At 39.1% G+C, this 24,515-nt stretch overlaps 1 protein-coding gene across 2 annotated transcripts in view; it reads left to right on the top strand.

Moving 5' to 3' along the window:
- The window catches only part of GBE1 (1,4-alpha-glucan branching enzyme 1), a 151,878-nt gene that overhangs the window by 112,179 nt on the left and 15,184 nt on the right, over positions 1–24,515 (top strand). For both annotated transcript variants that reach the window (XM_083736649.1, XM_083736650.1), the window contains exons 13-14: positions 8,363–8,547; positions 13,072–13,202. In XM_083736649.1, coding sequence (XP_083592775.1) covers positions 8,363–8,547; positions 13,072–13,202 — 316 coding nt within the window. The remainder of the gene's footprint in view (positions 1–8,362; positions 8,548–13,071; positions 13,203–24,515) is intronic.

The raw sequence follows: 24,515 nt of genomic DNA, 5'->3' as shown, positions 1-24,515 counted from the left end.
AAATGGAAACAAAAATTCCCAATCTCCTTGTGTCAGTGCTGAATGAGGAGAGGTGAGTGAGCAATGACAAGCGCAAGGTTCATGCATATAGCATTATGTTCATTTCAGGCTAAAGTTTAGGCATGAAAGGCTAAGTGTTTACTTCTCAAAGCAGCCAGAATCACAGTTAAGTTTAAACTCAGTAGCCTGGTTCACATTTCATGCTTAGCAAAACCATGGTTGAGTGCAAATGTGCAGGATCTGGGAGAGATCACAGCCACGTTGCTCCTTTCTGGCTACTGTGCTACACTAAGCTAAGCTGTTGTTTTTGGTTAGTTTATCATTCAAACCCAGCCTTGTCATCTAGTTTTCCTGGATAAGCCCTAAGCCATAAACCCAAAGACAAACTTTGGTTACAACTTATGGTTAGTCTGGAGTAACCGTGTGCGAAGTTTTATTTGTATTTTTGTTTGTCTTATTCGTATTTTTGCTGGAAGCCTCCCTGGGTGATGGGGGCAACCCAGTCAGGTGGGTGGGAAATTATAAGAATTTTTTATTATTATCATCATCACCATCTCTGCCACTGTCTGTCTCCTGTTTCCTCTTCCCCTCCTAATGTAGACTAGAAAAGTACAGCTTCTCCCAGCATCATTTTCTAGACAATCCATGTGTACTACATTTTTCTCATGCTTCTTTTCAGAGATTAAACCTGAGAGTGCATTCTTTTTAAGGCTAAAATGTTACGTTGATCTGAAATTCTACAAGGCTTTTAATTTTTTTTATTTAAGCTACCTTTTGTCTTTTATACCCGTCTCCAAAATACATGTTGTTTTTCATTCACATCACTCAAGTCTTTCCTAACCTTACCTAGCACACATGAGATAGGAATGTATGCATACATTGTATATAGCACCCATCTGAATTTGGATACCATCATATAATACCATCATATAATACCATTTTTATATAATGAGCATTCTTGTTTTGATTTGATGCAAATTTCACTATCATACTCTCCCAACATTTTCATCATATTTTCAATCCATTATTAGCCCAAGGTCACTTTCACTGTTTTTCTGTGATTCAGGCACAGTACTTCATACTTATGTTAGTGTTTTGTGATGGTTTGCTTTTTTCTGAATGTGGAGCTTAATGGCTGCATATGTCAAGATGAAATTTAATTTGCTGCTTGGTGGTTCATTTACAAAGTGGCAATATTCAAAACTATTTGCGTTTTGTGCCTTGTTTTTGCTTTCTTTTATGATGGATTTGTTTTTTTGGCCTAGCTAATATTTCTAGCTAGTATTCCAAGTATGAACAGTGTTTAGAAACATATTTTTATAAGCATAGATTCTCCCACAATGGTCTGTATTTTTCCTTTATGGTTCCTAATTATGAAAACCTCAGGAAAGGCCTCAAATGAAAACTCCATGCATGAACTCTCCAAGTTGTCTTTCTATTTGAGTTTATGAAATAGATGTCTTTCTCCACAACCTGGTACCCTTCAGATGTAGGTTGGACTTCAGTTCCCATCAGCTCCAACCAGCATGGTCAGTGGTTGAGGATGATGGACATTTAATTCTGCAACATCTGCAGACCACCAAATTGGGAAGGACTGATCCTCGTTTGTGGGCAAGAGGAGAAGCCAACCAATCTAATGCATCTGTTGCATTCAAAAAGCAAACATTGTTAAATGTGCTGGCCTGATCATACATTAATATTTGGTTTATATAACATCCTCAGATTAAAACACACTTTATTTCAATGTCTGAAATATGCAGGAGGAAAGATTCCTCCCTCTAACGTCATGTAACACAGTTCTCCCCATGTTGGGATCTCCAGATGTTGTTGGAGTACAAGCCGCATCATCGTCAGCTAGCATGGGAGAGAATACATTGCTTAGAATACTTTTGCAAGCAAGTCAAACAAGCCACCTGCCAATTTATTTACTTTAGATTTCACTTCCCAGCTGTTCATAGGATGGTTAAAGTGCAACTTTTTCAGTGTCCACAGCTCTGGTGACAAAGGAACACCCACCCATCCAGTAGTCTCTTGTCTATTTTTTTTTTAAATATTTTTTATTCATTTTCACAAATATAACAAAATAAAAACATAACATAACATACAATGACATAACATAACATACTAAAACATAACATACAATAACATACATAACACGACTTCCCCAAGCCTTCCCTTCACTGCACCCTTATTTTTTTTTAAGACAGCATTTCTAGCAATCCTTCATTCCAATTCATAACTGATTCTCTTTATATTTTATTTAAATTTAAGATTTAACAGCTATAATTCTCTATCTTATATCCCTTGACATTTTAGCATTCCAAAATTTTACAACAGTTCCTAAGATAAACTTTAAATTTTCTCCAGTCCTCTTCCACCGTCTCTCTCCTCTGGTCTCGGATTCTGCCGGTCATCTCTGCCAATCCCATAAATTCTGTCACCTTGGTCTGCCATTCTTCCAGAGTGGGTAGTTCTTGCTTCTTCCAATATTTTGCTAGTAGAATTCTTGCTGCTGTGGTTGCATACATGAAGAATGTTCTGTCTTCCTTTGGTACCATTTGGTCGACCATGCCCAAGAGAAAAGCCTCTGGTTTTTTAGCAAATGTCCGCTTGAGAATTTTCTTCATTTCATTATAGATCATTTCCCAGTAGGCCTTAATCTTTGGGCAGGTCCACCAAAGGTGGTAAAAAGTTCCTTCACATTCATTACACTTCCAGCAATTATTACTGGGCAAATGATATATCTTTGCTAGCCTGGCTGGGGTCATGTACCACCTATAGATCATTTTCATTATATTCTCTTTTAAGGCAGTGCATGCCGTAAATTTAATGCCTGTGGTCCATAACCTTTCCCAGTCCGCAAACATAATGTCATGACCAATATCTTGTGCCCATTTAATCATTGCTGATTTAACTGTTTCATCTTGGGTGTTCCATTTCAGCAGCAAATTATACATTCTAGACAAATTCTTAGTATTGGGCTCCAATAGTTCCGTTTCTAACTTTGACCTCTCCTTCTGAAATCCTACTTTCCTGTCTTGCTTAAATGTTTCATTAATCTGCTGGTGATGTAACCAGTCTCTGACTTTAGGTTTTAATTTCTCCAAGCTCTGTAATTTGAGCTTTTCACCATCATATTCCAAGATTTCACTGTATTTTGGCCAGTCTGAATCCATATTAAGTTTTTTTACCGCTTTAGCTTCCAGGGGTGACAACCACCTGGGGGTTTTATTTTCCAACAAATCTTTATAACGATTCCATACATTAAACAATGCTTTCCTGACAATATGGTTTTTAAAACCTCTATGCACTTTTACCTTGTCATACCATAAATATGCATGCCAACCGAAGTTGTTATCATATCCTTCTAGATCTAAAATGTCTGTATTCTCAAGAAGTAGCCATTGCTTCAGCCAGCAAAAAGCTGCTGCTTCATAATAAAGTCTTAAGTCCGGCAGGGCAAAGCCCCCTCTATCCTTTGCATCAGTTAGAATCTTAAATTTTATTCTGGGCTTTTTGCCCTGCCAGACAAAATTAGATATATCTTTCTGCCACTTCTTGAAACAGTCCATTTTGTCCAAAATTTGTAATGTCTGAAATAAAAACAACACTCTCGGCAATACATTCATCTTAATAACAGCAATTCGGCCTAACAAGGAGAGTCTTAACCTAGACCATATGTCGAGATCTTTCTTCACCTCCAACCAACATTTCTCATAGTTATCTTTAAATAGGTTCACATTTTTTGATGTTAAGTTCACCCCCAGGTATTTCACCTTTTTTGTTATTTCTAAACCGGTTTCTCTTTGAAAGCTATCTTTTTCCTCGATCGTTAGATTTTTCCCCAGCACCTTCGTCTTTTGTTTGTTTAATTTAAAACCTGCCACTTGACCAAATATTTCAATAAGTTCTAAAGCTCTTTTCGTACTGGCTTCTGGTTGTTGCAGAGTTAAAACTAGATCATCTGCAAAAGCTCTTAACTTATAATGTTTAGTTCCGAGTCTTATCCCTTCTACCAGCTGGTCCCTTCTGATCATGTTCAATAATACCTCCAGGACAGATATAAATAATAGAGGGGATATTGGGCATCCCTGTCGTGTCCCTTTTTCTATTGGAATCTCATCCATAACCATACCGTTCACAATTAATTTAGCCTTTTGTTCAGAGTATATTGCACTTATACCATTTTCAAAATTATGGCCTACCCCCATCCCATGGAGATTCCTCTTTAGAAAGGTCCAAGAAATATTGTCAAAGGCTTTCTCCGCATCCACAAAGATCAACACTGCTTTTCTGTTTATCTCCATCTCCAGGAGTTCTAATATATCTATAATATTTCTCACATTGTCTGACATATATCTCCCTGGGAGAAAGCCTGTTTGGTCTTTATGAATCTCCTCTAATAACACTTTTTTAAATCTTTTTGCTAAAATTTCTGCAAAAATTTTATAATCCACATTTAAGAGTGATATAGGGCGGTAGTTCTTAACTTGGTGTTTCTCAGTTTCTGTCTTTGGTATAAGTGAGATGAATGCCTCTTTCCACGATTCGGGAGCCTTTTTCCCCTCTAAGATTTGGTTGCATACTTCCTTCAATGGTTGTATTAACCATTCCTTCAATGCTTTGTAGTATCTGGCCGTCAGTCCATCTGGTCCTGGTGATTTTCCCAGTTGCATTTTTTGGATGGCACCCTCTATTTCTTGGTCTGTAATTTTCTCATTTAAAGTCCTCTTGCTTTTTTCAGAAATCTTTGAGAGTCCATATTTTTTAATGAATTCTTCAATCTCTTGTTCTTTCTTTGGCCCTTGAGCATATAACTTTTTGAAATAACTTTGGAAACAATTGCTAATCTCGTTTGGTTTATTGATAAATTTACCATCCACTTCTAGGGATGTCACGGTGTTCAGCTTTTGTCTCTTTTTCAGTTGCCATGATAGCAATTTCCCACATTTATCTGCTGATTCAAATGATTTTTGCCTCATTTGTTTTATTTTCCATTCTATCTCCTCATTCACCAGTTCCATATATTGAGTCTGATAGTACTTTATTTCTCTTAGAATCTCCTGAGATTTAGGTTTAGACCTCAATTTCTTCTCTCCTTCTTTTATTTGATTCCAGATTTTTTCCTTCTTCTCATTCTGTTGTTTCTTCTTTATGGAGTTTTGCTGAATCAGGAAACCTCGCATCACGGCCTTGCTTGCATCCCATATTATTCTTCTTTCCACCTCTGATCTTAAATTTATCTCGAAATAGTCCTTCAATGTCTTTTGGGCCTTTTTGTAGATTGTTTCATCTTTAAACAGGGTGTCATTCATTCTCCATCTGAAGGTTCCAGTTGTTGTCAGCTTCATTTCCATCTTTACTGCATTGTGATCGGAACAAGTTTTTGGGCAGATTTCTGTCTTTTTAACCCTTGGTGCCAGATTGCTGGAAATCCATATTTGGTCAATCCTGGTCCATGTCATTTTTGCTTCAGAGAAGAAGGTCCCCTCTCTTTCTAGAGGGTTCCTTGTTCTCCAGATATCAATCAAGTCCATGGTGTCAGTCAGTTCAAAAAAAGTCTTTGGCAGTCTCCCATCCTTGGAAATCGTTTGTCTCTGCGCTTTATCCATGTTTGTGGAGACTACTCCGTTCATATCTCCCATAAATATTATTTTAAAGTCCATAAAATCCATTAACGTCTCATGCAACTTCTTAAAGAACTCGGCCTTCCCTTCATTAGGTGCATAAACTCCTACAATCAGAATTTTTTCTCCTTGAATTTGAATTTCCACTGCCAGAAATCTTCCTTGTTCATCCTTGAAAATTAATTTTGGTTCTAATTTTTCTTTCACATAAATCACAACTCCCCTTTTCTTAACTTTGTCAGAAGAAATGAATTCTTGTCCCAATCTTTTATTTATCAAAAGTTTTCTGTTTATCCTGGCAATATGGGTTTCTTGCAAACATATTATATCTAGATGTTCTTTCTTTAGTATATGAAACACCTGTCCTCTTTTTCGGGGATGGTTCAGGCCGTGACAGTTCCAACTCAAAAATTGCAGAGACATTTCTGTTATTGGGCTGCTTTTCCGCCGACTGCTCCAAGTTCTTGTTCCTCGTCAGTAGGTGCTGGGGCAAGTCCAAATGATAGATTTGCTATATCTGGTATTTCCCTCTCTTCTACAGTTCCTTTCTCAAAGTCCTCAAAGTATTTCTCCAAAAATTGGTCTTTATCTTGAGTTGTTTTGATCTTAATTTTCTTCCCTTTGAAGTTGAAGGACAATCCTTGTGGAAATTCCCACCTAAATGGGATATTATATTTTTTCAGCAAATCTGCTAAAGTCTTAAATTGAAACCTCACCTCTAGGAAGTGCTTAGGAATATCCTTGAAGATCTGTACCTGGGAATTCTTAACAATCAGGGCCTTCTGGAAATGTAGGTTCAGTATTTTATCCCTTTCTTCTTTGGATCTTAAGGTGATTAAACAATCCCTTGGTTTCTTGCCTTGTTTTCTGCCAATCCGGAAGGCTGAGGTAATTGCAAATTCCTGCTCCTCTTCCCCTCCTAGTTCATCAATCCAAAATTCTTGGAATTTATCTGTCAGGAAGTCTCCCAGGTTACCCTGTTCTTCCTCTGGTACTGATCTTAATTTCAAATTCTTATTTTTCCTCTCTAGCTCCAAAAAGGCCAAAGCTGAATCATGTTCGTTGACTTTCTTTGCAATGGGTACAAACTTTCCCCTGGTGTCCTCGGCTGTGCTCCTTGCGCTCTCGGCTATTTTTCTCGTTTCTGTAGATTCTTGCACAAGACGGTTTATAGAATCTGTGTTATTTGCAATTGCCGTTGTGTTCAGGTCTAGTCTTGTTGTCAGCTCTGTCAATTTCTTAGAATTATCTGTCAATTTCCTAGAGTTCTCTGTGGACTGCTTGGTAAGTGCTTCTAAAGACTTGTTTATTCTAAGCAGTGCCTGTGTCATAGATTCCATTGATGCTGTTGTTCCTTTTTCCTGTACAACTGTAGCTCCTGATGTGGAGCCTCTTCTTTGGGTCTGCTTTTGAGTTTGTTTTGATTTGCTTCTTGTTGTTATTTCCTCCTGTGGAGTGCTCATAACTCAAGGTCGTTCCCACAGGAAAGTTGCAAGTGGAAAATCCCACTTCTCTGTCTCTATCACAGTGCAACTGTTTCTCTCTTTTAGTCCTCTAGAGGGGGAAATTGTATCCAAGTAATGGCGACAATAGCAACACAAAAGACAGGGAAACAAGTAGCCAATGCAAAGTTCCACCAAGCAAAAGTCCAGCCAAAAGCCTTATTTGTTTCAAATCCAATATCTTATAAGTTCAATTACCTAAAGTCCCGTTATTTTATTTCAATTAAGTTTGGCCTCTGTATCCACCAGCTTTTTGACAGCTCATTTTCTGACAGCTCACTTTCCTGGCGCTTGTTTTTTTCCCGGCAGCCTGATCAGAGGCTTCGGCAGCGGAAGACTTTTTTTCCCCAACCCCCTGTCCTCTGGCAGATTAGATTTACACAGTCCTCTTCCCCCCTTCACCTGCCTGTGGGGGGGGGGGATTTCTTCCAATATCAAGAGTTCAATAAGGTTTCTTAAATAGAAAGGTTCCCTTTAAAAATAGCTTGTTTTTCCATTGCTCAATCGGTCGTGCAGTTCCGGGAGGGCTGGCTTCCTTATTTTCTACCTCTCCCGTTTTCAGCCGAATTTTCTTAAATTGCTTTTAGAGTCCCATTTAGTTTGCAGATCTTACTCACGGGTAATGTTGCCAATCGGTTGTTTCAGGAAGGAATCGGCGCTCTCCGTCAATGGCGACGCGGCTTCACTCCGTAAGCTGGGTTGCGATCCTCAGCACCGCGCTCACACCCGATGCCGCTCCGGAGCCTTTAAAAAGGCTCCTTCGCGATACCGGGGGGCGCAAAGGTGCCCACCGAATCTCCTTGTTCACAGGCTTCAGCGCCTGTGATTTTAGGGGTCCCCCGCTCGCCGTAGCGGGTCAGACCCGAACTTTACGGAGCAGTCTTGCCTCGGAGCTCGAGGCTAAGACCGCCATTAAACGCTGGCGCCGACCGTAGTCTCTTGTCTAGTCTCTGATCTTCTTAGTGGATCATTCGTTGCTTTTAGGACTCTCAGAGTCAACACTGTCTTTTTTAAAAAATATGGTGTCTTGACCCTCCACCGTTGGCATGTGGCCTCTGGAAAGTTGCCCACTCCTGGTTCAAAGACCTGAAAACTTGCATTAAAAATATTTAATGAAAAATAGTTTAAGTATGTATTTTTAAGAACTATGCATTTGAATGTGTCTTGGAGAGGTGTTAACTATCGCAGACGTATTTATATTGTATCTCTTTATCTTTGTTTTGTTTAATATAGGTAACGAGTTTGGGCATCCAGAATGGTTAGACTTTCCCAGACAAGGCAATAATGAAAGCTACCATTATGCCAGGAGACAGTTTCATTTAGCTGATGATCAGCTTCTTCGCTATCGATTCCTCAATGAATTCGACAGAGATATGAACAAGTTGGAAGAAAGATTTGGCTGGCTTTCATCACCTCCGGTAAAGTATATACATTAAGTTTTTTGCATTTGTCACAAGTATTGTGCATGTTTGAAATTCTAATAGTAAACTGCATTTGAAAAGAAAATAAAACAATTTTTTATATTCTGCTTTCTCCTTTTAACATATTTTCAAAATGTATGAGTGGTGATGTTGTGTTCATATAACAATGAAAAACAGTCTCCTGTTTACCATGAAAAGAAAGATCTTTTCTTTCCTCTCCATTTGATATATTTTATTTTATTTATGCCCAGTAATAAAACTGTCTAGATTTCATCTAATGTTTAAATTATTTTGACATATTTGTTTGATAATAATAACTGTGCTTATTTTTAGAAAATGCTTTTAGCTTTCAATAAATTGTTAAATGTTTGTCATCATAATGTCAATATTCCACTTAACTTTAGAACTAGACTGCAAATAAACTCACTGCCAGGTTCAGTTATTGTACTACATTTCTTACTTTCTTACTATTCTTAGCTCCCATTAGCAAGCTTCATGTTGCCCGGTAATTTACTTAAATGAGGAACACTTTGAATGTTTTCATATTATGCAGCCTTATTTGTAAAATACTTAAGCTAGAGGTATTCAAATACTGGTGGAAGGGAATAGGCAAAAGGTGACTTTGCATCTCTCTCTTGCATTTGGCAGCTTCCTGCAAATCATATGCTAGAAATTGGGGAGCTCTCCTGAATAGAGGCATGCAGGGGCTGAGGGGAGAACCCTGAAAATCAGGCAGCAACTGAGTGTGAAAATTGATGAAATCATTGCATCCAACCATTCACAATTGAGTCAAAAATTCTACTTATATACCATTATTAAAAGTATTTTCATCTGTTCCACACAGTGGAGAAAGACTTGCTAATTATACATCTGGAGAAAAGGCAGCTGAAATGTTGATATCTGCAGGTGGTTTGCATAACCTACCAGCAGTGATTAGAACAGCATGGTAGAAGTGTGGCTATTCCATTGGCAGGGTAATGAGGAACAGAATAGTATCTTTGCTGATACTAATGTTACCCAACCGCGTCACTCCTTCCCCCACCTGAAAGGTAGCATGCAAACTCCTGTGTGTCATGGAGAAGCCATATTGAATCTGTTCCCCACATGAGGATTGAACCAGTTTTTAATGCTATCCTCCCAACACTGCTGTCTCTGCCGCCTAGCAGTGTGATGCAGGGTGGTGGCAAGGTTGGGACTGCTCAGGCACATTGCTGGGAGCACTACTGTTGTCAGTGCGTCTTCTCATCCCCAACCTCACCTTTGCCCAGCTCTAAGATCTTGGTAAGTGTCAGCAATATCCGTGTCAGAGGGCATCTCTGTGGCACCACTCCTTGACACTGGCTCATCTTGGATGCTGATTTGGGGAGGAACCATGGTATAAGCCCCTCCCACCTGGTGCAGCCCTTCCCTCATTATTCCACCATCTTGGCTACCATACTGTGAGAGTAATGTGAATACCAGGCCTTATCTAGGAGAAAGAGGCTGCTGCTATTAGTCCATAAAACAACTAAGTGGCATATTATACACAACATAATTTAAGCCACAGAGATGTGGAAAGGGACAGGGGTGAATAAATGACCATGAAATCAGTGGTGCAGCCCTATGTGCATGGTATGGTTGGAAAATGGGCAACTATATGTTCAGAGGCAGTATGCCACTGAATACCAGGTGCTGGGGTGAGTCCCTTAATTTCCTGCCTGTGTACTTCTTGGTGGGATCTGGTGGGTCACTATGGAAAATGGGATGGTAGACTAGTTGAGCCTTTGACCTGACACCCCCTTAGGTTTTTAAGGGAGCTCATTCAGGATCAAACGACATGTGACATGTAATGAAAAGCATGCAGCAATCACTCTGGTTTTCCTTAGATCAACTTCCGCTTGGGAGGATGCTTATTGGCACCAATGAGAGCTGTTTTGCTAAGTCTCAGAGCCACATGGTGTTGCACAATTTTCAAGGGAGACATGGCTGAGGATGGAATTCTTCTCCCAGCCGTAATCACGACAACAATCCCTCCTTGTCAGCTGTAATTAATTTAAGAAAAATTAGAGACACAGCTGCTCTATATAGATTAAACATAATGTGAAGCTTGGTTCTAAGAATGTTAGGTGTTGAGTCCCTGGTTCTGATGCCACTTTGCCATGAACTCAGGGACTTGCTTAAGGCTACTTAATATCTCACAGCCTTAGCCTTCTTGACCTTCCTTACATATGTTACTGAGTTAATATATATGAATTGGTTGGAGCAGTAAAGGAGCGCTACATAAGTATGAAGAAATAAAGGATGCTGAAGATACTAAAGGAACAAAAGATAACTAACAAGCTGTATGCATTCATTGCTCTACCTTGCAGGCTATTTTACGCACGTTTCCCAGACTGTGTCAGCACTTGTGTTGACAATAGATAGGATTGCAGCTTTTAATTATCACAGTTGCTGCCACAAGAGACTTTTTGGAAAGCTTTGCAGCTCTATAACTCAGGGAGAAAGAGAGAAGCAGCAGCAGTAAAATAACCACAGAACTTTAAAGAATGAATCATCTTATGAAAATTAATTTCATAGGTAAACAATTAGTCTAAGGTACCATCCATGGTTTGTTGCTTTTCTGATTCAACCAGATTTTGCATTGGAAATTAATACCTTTTTCATATTTAACATGCAAAGCAGATATGCAATAGCCAGTGGTGTTATAGTAGACTCCGTTAGTTCTTATTTTCATCGCAGCCTATCTGGCCACGCACTAGTACGAAATTGTTCTGGTGCCTCTACCAATTGTTTGTTACAGTATTAATAAATGTTCTGCTTTTCTCTTGCAACATAGGCAGACAGCACATTGTCAATAAGGATTATTTTAGAGATTTTAAAAGCCCGTATAGGAAAAATAGCACCATGAGGTCAATTACTGTATAACTTTTAAACCAGACCTCTGATCTCTGAGCCAGTATTGCTGTGCAGCCTAATCCTATACATTCTTATCGCAAGTCCTACTGAATCAGTGAGACTTGAACAGAGGCAAGAGTTCCTGCTTTAGTAAATCTGAGTCTTTCCTGCATCTGCCCTTAATTGTATTTAGTTTCCCTGTTGTTAATTCTTGCACTTTTTCTTTTTTTACTGTACCTTCACCATCACTCAACTTACAGAGCAATCCAAACCTGGGCTACAAAAGCATGAGAACGGAGATCCACTGCCACATCCCAAACTCTGCTGCTCATGCTGGCTAGAGAGGAAGATGGGTGGGGGTGGAATTTTCTTGTCCCTATGCCATCTCCAGCTTGATGTACGTAGCTGAGGGCCATAGATCAGGTTTCTTTCACAGTGATGGTGCAGCTTTGAAACCAGTGCTTCTACTGGTGGCTCTGCTTTGCTCCCATTCCCTGCTTTGCATCCCTACATCTAATACCACCAGTAGGAGCACCACTAGCAGCAGTTTCTTACCTTTTGTTCTTTCTGCCGCTTCAGCAAAGGTTTTTGCAGCCGCAACAGAGCCCCCACATCAAAGGCTGGTGGATGACCACTCCCTCCATATGCTAACCCCTTCTAGCAGCAAATATCAATGGATTTGGATTGCACTCTCATTGTATGTGCTTAATTTTGAGTTTCTTGCTGAATACAGGGTGCAGTACAGATTTAAAACCCCAACATTCAACTCTGATATTAATACCTAATAGCTGCCCCAGTTCAATGTGAATGCCAAGCACTTGTCTTCCAGTGACATAGCAGGTACCCATTAGCCTTCTCCCAGCTTGAAATTAGCCCTCTGTAATTCATGCATGGTTCAAGCAAAATAGCCCTCTGAAATAGCACATGTAGCAAGCACCACTTTATAAAACAAAATTTCTTTCTGGTGTGTATAATATATAGTGAACTGAAATTGTTTAGAGTATTGTGTGCCACTTGAAGGATTGCTTCGAATGTTCCTTCCTCCCACCGCCCAACACCCCCAAACACCTCTCTTCTTAAGCAATGAGGTTCTTCACTCAGCATACTTCCCATTTCCCTCTCCTGAGCAAAATTGACATGAAATTGATTAAGCATTCAAAAGTGACACAGGCAGCATCTCAAAGACACTGCTTATAAGATTCATGTCAAAAGTAAAATTCTGTACAGCCATAAATCTCCATCAATCCAGCTGTTGGCCGAAGCAAGAAGGAACAGAGAACACTTAAAAAGAAATGTGAAGTAAATAACAGGGCCTCTGAAAGAATTTTCTCCTCAGATGTCATTGTGGTGGATTTTCTCCACAGATATGCATACCACCACTTTCAATAGCTAAAGTGAAATATATAGCATTATAGCAGGCTCGTTATTCCTTTTTTTCTGTTATAGCTTACCCAGCTTTTTAAAATCTGAATTCTTATATGAAGTTAGTTACTTCATGACAGACTGTCACTTACATGAACTTCTTTCATCTCCACAAACCCTTGGTTGAATTGAATATGACGGTATACATATTGCCCTACTTCTATGTGGTTTAAGTTCAAAATCATTTTAGTAAGCATCTAAATCTACCTTTTTTATCTTTTACAGGCTTACGTGAGTGAAAAACATGAATCAAACAAAGTTATTGCTTTTGAGAGGGCAAATCTTCTGTTTATATTCAATTTCCACCCATCTAAAAGCTACACAGACTACAGAGTGGGTATAGAAAAACCAGGAAAATATCCTTTCCTTTCCTATTTGTGTTTATCATTATGAGTTCATTTTGGATGCAACACTAAACTTTAGTTTAGCACTATGTGAACGAGCCTCATTCTCACTTGGTCCTTCATCTTCTCACGTCATTTAGCACAACCATGAGGAGGAGATTAGAAACACCTGCTTCCTTTTTATGTCCAGAAGGACAAGTTGTTCCCTCCCAGCCTGTCTCAAACTGTGATTTGTCATCTTGGTGTGTTTCAATAAACAATAGTTTAATCACTCTTTGCCCTTTTTAAATTTAATGATAAACCTCAGTTATTGAACAGCAGGAAGGAGATGTTTTCCTCCTTGTGGTCATGCTAGAGAAGTGACAGAGGAGCTCACAAGCCTGAGGCTTACACCTTATGAATGTAAACTATTATTATTATTTACATTTATATTCTACTCTTCCCCCTCCCCAAGGTTCCATGGGCACTAAAAACATCAATAATAAAACCACTTTTAAAATCTGAAAACAGCCATAATGGCCCTCTAACAGCATGATATGTCTTCACTGTTGTTTAAAATTTGGCTTCAATATATAGTTTTGTTTAGAAGTTTATTTTTGCAGTGTTGATTTAAATTCTGTTACTTTGGCTCTCCATTAGAACAAAATGTACACTTGTAAACGCAAAGTATGTTTGCATTTTATTAATTGTATAATAGCTGAACAATGTGGGGAAAAATGCATAAGGTAAACATCCTTGAGTATATGGATGGACGCAAATGTGTGGGAAATGTGTTTATAGCGGTAGGGTTCACATAGCTCCTGTTGTAGCTGATACTGTAATTTATATAGCACCACCAATGTGCAGTTTCTTTTCTCTATATGCAAAGCAAAAGAAAGAAAAGATTCCTGCCCAAGAAAGTTTAAAAGTTCAATAGTGGGCAGAGAATAGAGAGCTGGAGTGATGAGAGAGACATAGGTAAAAAACTATGCATCTGAACAAAGAGAGTTACAAATCTTTAAACTGTAGTCCTAAATATCAGTTTGGGAGTAAGCCCCATGACATATGGGGACTTACCGTATTTTTGGCTCTATAAGACTCACTTTTTCCCTCCTAAAAAGTAAGGGGAAATGTGTGTGCGTCTTATGGAGCGAATGCAGGCTGCACAGCTATCCCAGAAGCCAGAACAGCGAGAGGAATTGCTGCTTTCACTGCGTAGCGATCCCTCTTGCTGTTCTGGCCTCTGAGATTTAGAATATTTTTTTCCTTGGTTTTCCTCCTCCAAAAACTAGGTGCGTCTTGTGGTCTGGTGCGTCTTATAGAGCGAAAAATACGGTACCTCTGAGTAAGAATGTTCAGACTCTTGCTATTAGTTTTTTTGTGCCTTGGGATGTGACTACATTTTATACAAGGCCTTCACTTGCAAAGTAAACCATTTAATTTGGAACTTCTAGTCTGGGTCAGTTTGCGTGGGAATTGGACTCCTTCCCCAGGCTCTTAAATGCACAGCCTTTAGCTAGGATGTGTTCATGCAACAGTGGGACAGGAACCAATTTGCTCCATGCCCACCTTCCTCAAACCAAATCTGCATTTAGAGCCTTGCACCCTTTCTTTGTTATTGGGATAGCAACGTTGGAGGGCCTTACGTTGTTTCTCAGTATTTTCTTATCATTGTGAAATTATGCATAATTTGGTTGTACTTCACTCACTCTTTTAATGACAGCTTTGTCAGTTACCTTGAAAATTGGTAACTTCCAGGATTTAGCAAATTTTAGCTTTTATGTTTGATGGTTTTTGTTGTTGTTGTTTGCATTCAGTAACTATATACGCACTGCCAAAGTTTATTTGGTAAATAGGCTTATTTCTTGCTCTGCCTCATCACGTCGGTAGCAGTCGAGTTTCCAACATGGGCAAAGCGCCGCAGCAGGTATTTTATAATGCCCATCTATAACTTCTCTTCTCTGTGTGTGTTGCGTGAAGGCTTTGACTTTAAATGAATACAGGTTCCTGAGTTGATAATCAGTTTCCAGCATGTCTCTTTAAGCCTCTCTCTGTGTTTGCTTTTCTCGTCAGCAGGACCCAGTCTCCAAAGCATCCTTGTTTTCTCATTTTCTTCCATCAGCTCATAGCTCAACTGTTCATAGAATCTGCATGAGATTTCCCCACATGCATGCTACCTCCCTCTCATCCTTGCAGTCTACCTTTGTCAAACCTGTACCTTGTCTGCCCATCAGACCTCTTCCTCTTGCATCAATCCAATTATTAAGCATCTTTTTCTTAACCCACTGTTGTCTTTCCTTTCTCTGCACTATTGCATGCCTTGCCTCTTTGCTCCTCTAACCCTCTGGGCAATCCAATGCAAATGCCGGCCCCTGGCTGCCCTGTTTCTTCCTTTAATGGAAGTTGCTGTCCTTGGAGAGGCAAACTAGGTAGACTGTTTATGAATTTTTCCATGACATCATTTCCATGTGGTGGTATTTAGTAGAAGGGCTTGCAGATGAAAGCTAAATTTTAGCCTACTTTACATATGTGTATGGAAAGAGAACCAAAATATTTCTGCATTATCTGTATTTTAGTATGCATGTAAACTCTTGGCATTTTCCATTGTACATATGAGATTGATGAAGACCAAAAGAATCCAGTGTGAATTAACAGTACTTTTCACCTTGAATTATGCAAGACCACTATAGTGTACAGTTTTTGAGTCAAATTCCCTAGCTCCCATTTTCCTGTTGTGAATCGCAAGTCTCAGTGGTTTTCAATCAATTTGGTCCATTGCTAGTTTGTCCAGGGCATCAATGCAGTCTCAACACTGTGAACTGAACATAAGCTTAGTCAAAGCAAATCTGAATTCTTATTCAAGCAAATGTTATTGGAAAATTTGTTTGAGAGATGCACCCAGTGGTAGCATTTGCTGCTGTTTCTTGTGTGCTCTCTACATTTATTTTGACTCAGTGGAAATCAGATTAGGATTTAATGAAGTGAAAATACATCAGACATTCTCAACACAAATAATTGCTTACAGAAAATTCAACATGCCTTTTTAATATTAAGAGAGGGGGGAAAATAAATCTCCTAATGGAGAAACCAATGCACAAGATATCTTTTATTTTTATTTTTTTATTTGTACTCTATTCTTCCTCCTGTAGGAGCCCAGGGCACTGTACAACGTAGTCAAAAATAGAATGTTTTTCTAGCCTATTAAAATAAAAGTAATTTTAAAAATAGTAGAAAATAATATCAGCTAAAAACAATTTACATCAGTAGAACAGACATTGACTATACTAGGCCATCAAACCCGAATTGCCTATTTCCAAATGTCTAGACAAACAAGTGCATATTTAATTTAAATCAAAATGTTGATGGGGGTAGTGGGACAAATGCAACTCTATGGGGAAAGACGTTCCACAGAGAAGACTCACAAATGGGTTAAACCCATCAACAGGAAACACACACACGGAACGCACATGCGTTAAAGTATACATAATCTGAACTTTGTTGCCATTTTTGCCACACTACTTCCCAGCAGGGTGAATCACTGACATGAAAACTTCAAGCACAATTCTGACTCTATGTATGACATTGACTCTCACAGTTACCTGTGTCTTCATTTAACCAGCTTCTACCACAGAGTTAAAACTCAGGGAATTTATGGCAGAAAGCACCTGTTCTGTGTCTCAGAGCTTCTGTCCTCTTGAGACTTCACAAATGCACCCATACATGAGCATTTCATATAGCTGTAGTACTGTGTTGCCTACAGTGCAAGAGAACTTTATACAGTATATGAAAAATGCATTCAAAGGAACATCTAGAGTGCCTACACAGGTATTCATCAAACCATGGTGCCACTGGACGTGAAAAACATAGGGAGAAACTCATCCACACAGCACAAGTCATGCTTTTAAGAATAGCTAGCACTGTCAGCTTATACTGAGAAGGCCTCTCACTCCTCCTGCTTCTTTCTGATCCAGGCTGTGAATTTCATCCAAGTAGATGAAGCTTTCAGTCATGTCTTGGAAATGTGTGTTCAACCCTCTGGCAATAAATGATGGCGTTTCACATTCTATGGACTTTAAAAGATTATGGATAGAAAATTTACCAGAACTTTAAAAAAAATGGTATACACAAAAATGAAGAAATAATGTGAAGGGCTTTTGCTGTCCTTTCTTATTTGCTTACTAAATGACCCTTAGTGCCTATTTAATTTGCATTCCTAGATGATTAACTAACTTTTCATATGCTATATGCTTTTTGCCTTAAACCATGTTGTGCCTAAGTCTCTTTCACTTTGCTTTCTTCTCACTACTCAGGGTTTCAGAGAGAGACAGTCCTTTTAGCCCATTGTTTGTCAATTGCCTGCTGTGTAATGTATTATAATTTTTTAAGTGTGTGTGTGTGTGTGTTTGTGTGTGCAAATCCTAAAAAGCTGAGGACACTGGAAGAAGATTTGGTTCTTTTTAGAGGGGAAGAGTCTTGTTGCACATGTCAAGGTACATGCAGCGTTGGATTTCACCCATGATATTTTTATGTGTTGCTGACCTATGTAGTGCTAATCTACTTGATTTAGGTCCGCATTTTGTTTTTAGCCTTCCCTGAGATCAGCATGATGAAGGGTGGGTTTATAAACACTGTGAAATACATGGATACTACACAAACCCACACGCCCCTAACATTTCCTCCCAGAGGGTTCAGAAAATTTCCAGTTCCCCATACATGCAAGTGATGTTGCCCCATGTTGTAATTTTATTTTTATTTGTGCTTTCTGGTTGGAAGAGCTGTTCCAGCAAGCAGAATATAGTCTCATCACTTACTGAAAAAGAAATTCAGATGTGTGAACTTCCAATTTCCTCCTTCCAGCTTATTTTGTATTTAAAGAATGGGTTGTTCCTTTACCTCCAGTGTGCATGATAATGTCACTGCAGTGCCTGATGCTTTTAAAAAAAAAGTTTTGCAAAGGGTCAAAGAGAAAGGGTTACCTCAGCTGCAAGCTATCTAGTTTTGCATACTACATGAAGCATCAAACAATTTAATAACTAGGGTGAAGGGCAAACTAATGCAGATTCATAGTAGGAATGGAGCAGTATGTCAACTGGATAGCTAAGTAAATAATGTTAGATATGGCCTGAGATCTCAGGAAGATTAGCATTAAAATTCAGGTACCTGTACTTCTTAAAGATGTAAATTTAAGCTCCCTGACATTTGCAACCTGCACCTAGAGCTTCTAATGAGCAAATAAGGTCACTTGAATGAGTCACTGGAGTGTGATTGCCCAAGGCAAAAATGTTGCTTTGTAGCTGCTTCGTTTGCTCGCTGCTTTGAAGTGCAGTTATGTAACTGTCCCTGGTTATTAGAATTCAAGCTTTATATAAAATGAAGACAAAGAATTTAATTTAGGATCAGCCAAATGCCAAGCTCCATCAAGTTGCTTCATCTGTTAAGGTTAATATCAGGGAATGAGAACACTTTTCACCTACTATTGAAATGGTGTCTGGGTGGGGAGGGCTCTAGAATGAAATTCAGATTTCACGTAAGGTAGTAGTCAAGCAGCATGCTTTTTACTAGTTTGTTGCGGCATCTGCACAGTCCCAGGTCTAGAACTGCACATGTGTAAGGTGAGATACTGGAATATTCTGGAAAGCTTCAGAGGACACCTTGTAGAGCGACAACTCCTGGTAAGCAAAACTTTAATTTTTATTTTTAAAAGCAGAGTGAAATAAATTCAGTATTGCTGATGCATTTAAGTTGTTTTCACAACATTTTGTGCTACAGAGAGCTTAGACAAATGGAAAAAGTTTCAGACTCTATGTAAGAAAAAAGTAATTATTGGTCATTGTAAATAAAATAGAGAACAGACAAGTGACTATAATAATCTCCAATACATTCAAACTGGTGGAAAATGTATTCACAAAACAAACCATTAATGCCTTTTCTGCATATATGTTGCACTATAAAACTGAGTTTCTTTTGCTTGGACGCAATTAATAGAGAACTCTCATGCCTATCACAAACAAGACCCCAACTTGAAACTTCCAATTTGTCCCTGGACACGTGAGGCAGCTGCCACCTTGCTGAAGGGGGCCTCTGTCTGGTCAGTATCGGGACACAGTTGTGAATAGTGTATATCCAGGTAGTAGATAAATGTGGTAAAATAACATTTAAAAACCCTGTTGCCTTTCATGGATGAAGGCCAGGTGAAAAATCTCTTCTTGGCCACACAAGATAGGGTTCATAGGAATGAAACAAAAGGAAATCCTTTTTCAGGCACAGCTTATCGCAGCAGGGCACATTTGCAAACAGAAGAAACTGTCATAGTGCCACACACACAAGTGTATACTTCAGGGAACCAGGCAGAGGGCCTTCTCTGTAGTCACACCCACCCTGTGGAATGCCTTCCCATTAGATGTCAAGGAAATAAACAACTTTCTGACTTTTAGAAGACATCGGAAGGCAGCCCTGTATAGAGAAGTTTTTAATGTTTGGTGCCATATTGTGTTTTAATTTGTTGGAAGCTGCCCAGAGTGCCTGGGGTAACCCAGTCAGATGGGCAGCATATAAATTTATTGTATGTATGTATGTATTTAGCTCATATGTGTGCATGTTTTGCTCTTCCCTCCCTAACTCCCCACTCCCCAATTAGGCTTTTCTAAACCTAATGTTGGGGGGTGATCTTCCCGGAGAGAGCAGTTGGGGAGTCAGGAAGCTTTCCCTCCCAGCTGCAAACTCCAGAAAGTAGATTCACAAATATCCCCTCTCACAAAAATTAGGCACGAAAAAACCCCAAGTTCTTTCCAAGCCTAATTACAGTGGGGAAGAGTGGTTTCATAGCAACATTACAGCTGAGAAGGAGGAATTAAGCCTTAGCTTAATTTGGTGACCCATGGGTTGGGGAGGGACATAAATCAGCAGCTGTGGATTCTCTTTCTATCCCCCCCCCCAAGTACTGTACAACATGTAATTATTTCATTACACCAGAGGCTTCAATATTTTAGTGGCTCGACAATACAATACAAAAGATGCTGTTCTTACTTTATTTTATCCTTTTAGTTTATGCAAAAGTCGCTTCAGCCTTTGTTTTGAGCTCTATTTAAAATGAAATAACCAGATCAGCTGTCACAAAAAGAATCACATCCTTACAACTTCACAAATGTTCTTCTGAATCTAGACATCTACATGATTGGAGGTCTTATGATAATGCCAATGATCTGCATTATCCTTATGTCACTTTTTGGTGTTTTTTTTGAAGTATTTTGGATTAGGAAAGGGGGTCACATTAGGGATATAGCCTTATACCAAATCAGACTGTTAGCCCATCTGGCTCAGTGTTTTCTGTGCTCTGAGTAGCACTGGCTGAACCCAACTGGAGATGCCTAAGATTGAACCTGACCTCTAGGATTGAACCTGGGCCATCTTGCCTGCAGAGTATGTGCTCTGCTGCTGTGCTCCACCCCTTTCTCAGAGCTACAGTCCTTTCTGAGACGATTACAGCTGTTGAAACTTGCCATTAAAATATTTTCCTAGAGGACTGTTTTATCTGTGACAGACCAGAACCGTTTCTTTTCTAAGATTCATGACGAATGTCTACAGAAATGAAATCAGAAAGGAAGGAAGCTAATAGTTCCCCCATTAATACTTTGATCAATGCTGGCATGCCACATTTTTCAGCAATTGGGCATAAATTCTCATCAGCCTTCTCTAAACAAAAGGTCTTAATTATGCCGTATCATAATCTTCATAAATGACAATTATCGTTTATGCTACGGGTGAAATACTAATTTTCTGCTTTATATGTGGTTTGAATTTACCTAATGATGCTTTATGTGTCATTAAGGGTTTTTTTTTGAAAAATAATGCTTTGCTTCAAGAATTAGTTTGAAAACATCAAAAGCATAATAATTAAGTACGTCATATAATAGATAATCACAAGATTCTCATTTTAAGCTCACTCTATGCATGGGTTCATTGGGTTTGTTCGTTTGTTATATATAACGAACAGTAAGGATAATGCATTTTGTTTTGTTTTCAGATGGATTGTCTTTGGTCTCTCTTCTGTACTTGAGCTAGAGTAGAAGATGAAAATAATGGTATTATACAAGAAGCAATGGAAGTACTTCTTAGTCCTCATTTCAAGTATGAATGACAGAAATATTTATAAAGGAAACCTGTCCAGGTCTGAGGTATAATTGGGATGAACCTAAATGAATTAGTTTGAGAAATCTATTGGTTATTAAAAAAATATCTGTGTGGTATGCATAACATCACTGCCTATGAAGAAACTCCAGTGGAATAGTTGACATGTTCCATCTAAGGTTGGTGGCTGCAACTGTGAGCCCTCAGGCTGAATGAAGTTGTATGCATGCACCCCAGTTGCATTCTATCTCCCTCTTGTTTATACTACTGGAGGATGATTGAAGGGAGGACAGGAAGAGACTTGGGAGTATGTAGTCATATTATACTCTCAGCCTGAATTAATAGTTTCCTGTGGTAGCTGCAATGGTAGGGCTGCCTATACAACATGCAGAAAATGTTACGTGGCTTCCACAGAATTGTATTGGCCTTGTTCACTTTTTCCCCAAATTCCAACTGTGAAAAGTTAAAGTGCAGCTTAAATTCACGACCTTGCAACATTTGGCATTTACAATATTGCTCCTGAAACAGACATACAGTAAAACGGGAACAGGTATGAGTGCCTGCAGAATTTTAAGGGAGCGGCTTATATTTGGGTATTGTCTTTTTCTCTCCCCTCCCCCCTTAAATTTTAAAGGTGCGGCTTATATTCGGATGCAGCTTATATTCGGGCCAATACGGTTTATCATCTCCATATCATGTGACGCTGACATGGACACACATGCTATGCAGAAACTTTCTCAGTGACTTTTAGGCAGGAAATAGGGAATTGGCTCAATTCCCGCACCAGAGACTTTTAGATATTTTCCAACGCTAAAGGAATTGAACCCACAGTGAACTTATTTTGGAACAGTTTGGGTCTCTTTGTACAAAAACTGTTTTTCCGTTCCTTTCTCCATTTGTGAAAAATTTCTTAAAATGTTTATGAGTAATTTTATTACAGCAAATTGAGAGAGATATAGAGTGGAGCAAGAGGAAAATATCATTAGGTAAATATAGCATTGTTAGAATTACTTCCATAGCCTTGCTTAGGGAGATGTGACCATATATATTATTCTTAAAATTAACAAAGCTATAAACATTTTCATTTGCTGGTAAATAAATTTAAAGCAGCCTTTAAAGATGTCAGAGCTTTCGGCAACAATGATGAATTATAAAATGTAACATATACTGTAGAAATGCCGGTGGGAAACATTATGCTCACATTCATAAACTACAGTGACACAGTAGAAGCATTTGCTGGTGCTGAGTTTTAAAAGGCACCAGAGAGACTATCTGAAGTTGTTCTTTATAGGTCTCTGTGTGGTCTGTGACAATAAAACAAGGAGCCATTTAGGCATATTTATAAAATAGAGTGTGCCAGGGTTTTAGATTTTCTGGCTTTCGGAGCTTGGCATTATATGAAAGGCAATAGAGCTAGCAGTTAAAAACTGAAGGAAAACTATAGCCTAAAACTAGGTATGAACTATATTAATATTAACTCTTTTAGAATTTTATATAGTCCAATATCTCCAGTATGCCCACAGATGCTCTGATGTACACACTGGAGCCAGAGTTACCCTATTCACTTTGGTACAAGAGAGTTCTATCCAAGAATAATAATAAAAATGAGCTGGGAAGCCCCAGTACTGGAGTCTTGGGCAGTTTGGGTAGTTGTATGTTCTGTGGCTTCTTTCAAACAGACAAAAGTGCTGTGGGATTTTGAAAGCCAGAAGGCTTATTGTGACATGAGTTTCTATAGGCAAAAGCCTGCCTCATCACATGGTGAAACTGGTACAAGTTTGTGTTTTATATATGCATATATTGGTTGAAGTACAATGGAAGGAAAAGCAAGTTAACAAGGTGAAAACTAAAGATAACAGGAATGCAAAAAGCATATCTCAATCCCTTGGCTGTGAAATATGAATATATTATCTAAACATCTCTGTTTGCTAGAGCATCAAAGCATGAATACTAACAACGGTTGCTGGAAAACAAAGATGGGAGACATACTTTTTCGTAGAGAGAGACCCAACAAGAATTCATCTTTAAACCTTAGGAAATGGTGTCAAAGAGCATAATGATCAGTCCTGATAGTTGTTATATATGCTGTTGCTACATCAGTTGGAGTCATGACTGGGATGGTGCAGTCATTTAATTCTCCATGTGTGGCTTTTTTTACTCTGTGTTCTAGCAGAAAGCATGTTAGCACTCATGGCCATGGTATGGGAAGTTAAGTATGCTCATGTGGTGATGAGAGCTTGCTTGAGCATTTTCTCCTAGGCAGCTGTGCCAGGTGCAACCATCAACAGTCAACACCAAGTACAAAGATTTAGCTGAGAAGCAGGCTTTGGTTGTTGAAGTCATAAAGCTGCTGCTTCAAGAGCGAAAAGTAGACTATGAACCATCTGTGGTGTTTCCCCCGACGTGGTTGTAATTGTGTGGAGGAAGAGAGCAGAGACCTGACTTCCTGCTGCAATATTCTGAAGAGGGAAGCTAGGTTCAGTGGGCCTCTGGTCACACGTTGGGGCAGCAAATGCCTGTACAGCAGAGCCTACTGTATGGGTATAATATCTCCACATTATCATGGTTCCATATTATGAAGAGAGCCCACACTCATACATCAAACTTCCTTCTACAGTGGTACCTCGGTTACCGAAGCTTCAGGTTATAGACGCTTCAGGTTACAGACTCCACTAACCCAGAAAGAGTACCTCGGGTTAAGAACTTTGCTTCAGGATGAGAACAGAAATTGCGCGGCGGCGGCATGACAGCAGCAGGAGGCCCCATTAGCTAAAGTGGTACCTCAGGTTAAGAATAGTTTCAGGTTAAGAACGGACCTCCAGAATTAATTAAATTCTTAACCCGAGGTACCACTGTATAGACCTTTTACCCAGTGGTACTATTTTTTCTGTAGCTTTGCAGCATAGGCGGAGTGGAGGGCAAACCCTTCCATCTGAAATGTAATGATAGAAATCATTCACACACACATATCTTTTAACGACAGCAAAAACAGTTTTGTCTCCGAAATAGATGCTGTCTAGCACCAACATAAAAGGAAAGGATTATGTGTGGTAAATAGCTTCAAAGGTCAAGTTAACAGATTTTGCTCATTTACATGAAGACAGACAAAAGAAGCAAACATTTGAGCAACTGTGGGTGCCTTTTATTTATTATATGAAACAACAATCTAATACAGATATTAATTACAGAGCATTTGCCATACTAGAATCATCTTGTTGC

This window comes from Podarcis gaigeae (genome assembly GCF_964106915.1).
Source record: "Podarcis gaigeae genome assembly, chromosome: 4".
In the NCBI taxonomy this organism is placed as follows: Eukaryota; Metazoa; Chordata; class Lepidosauria; order Squamata; family Lacertidae; genus Podarcis; species Podarcis gaigeae.
Note: the sequence above shows the minus strand (reverse complement) of the source record. Positions and strands in the feature narration are given on the sequence as shown.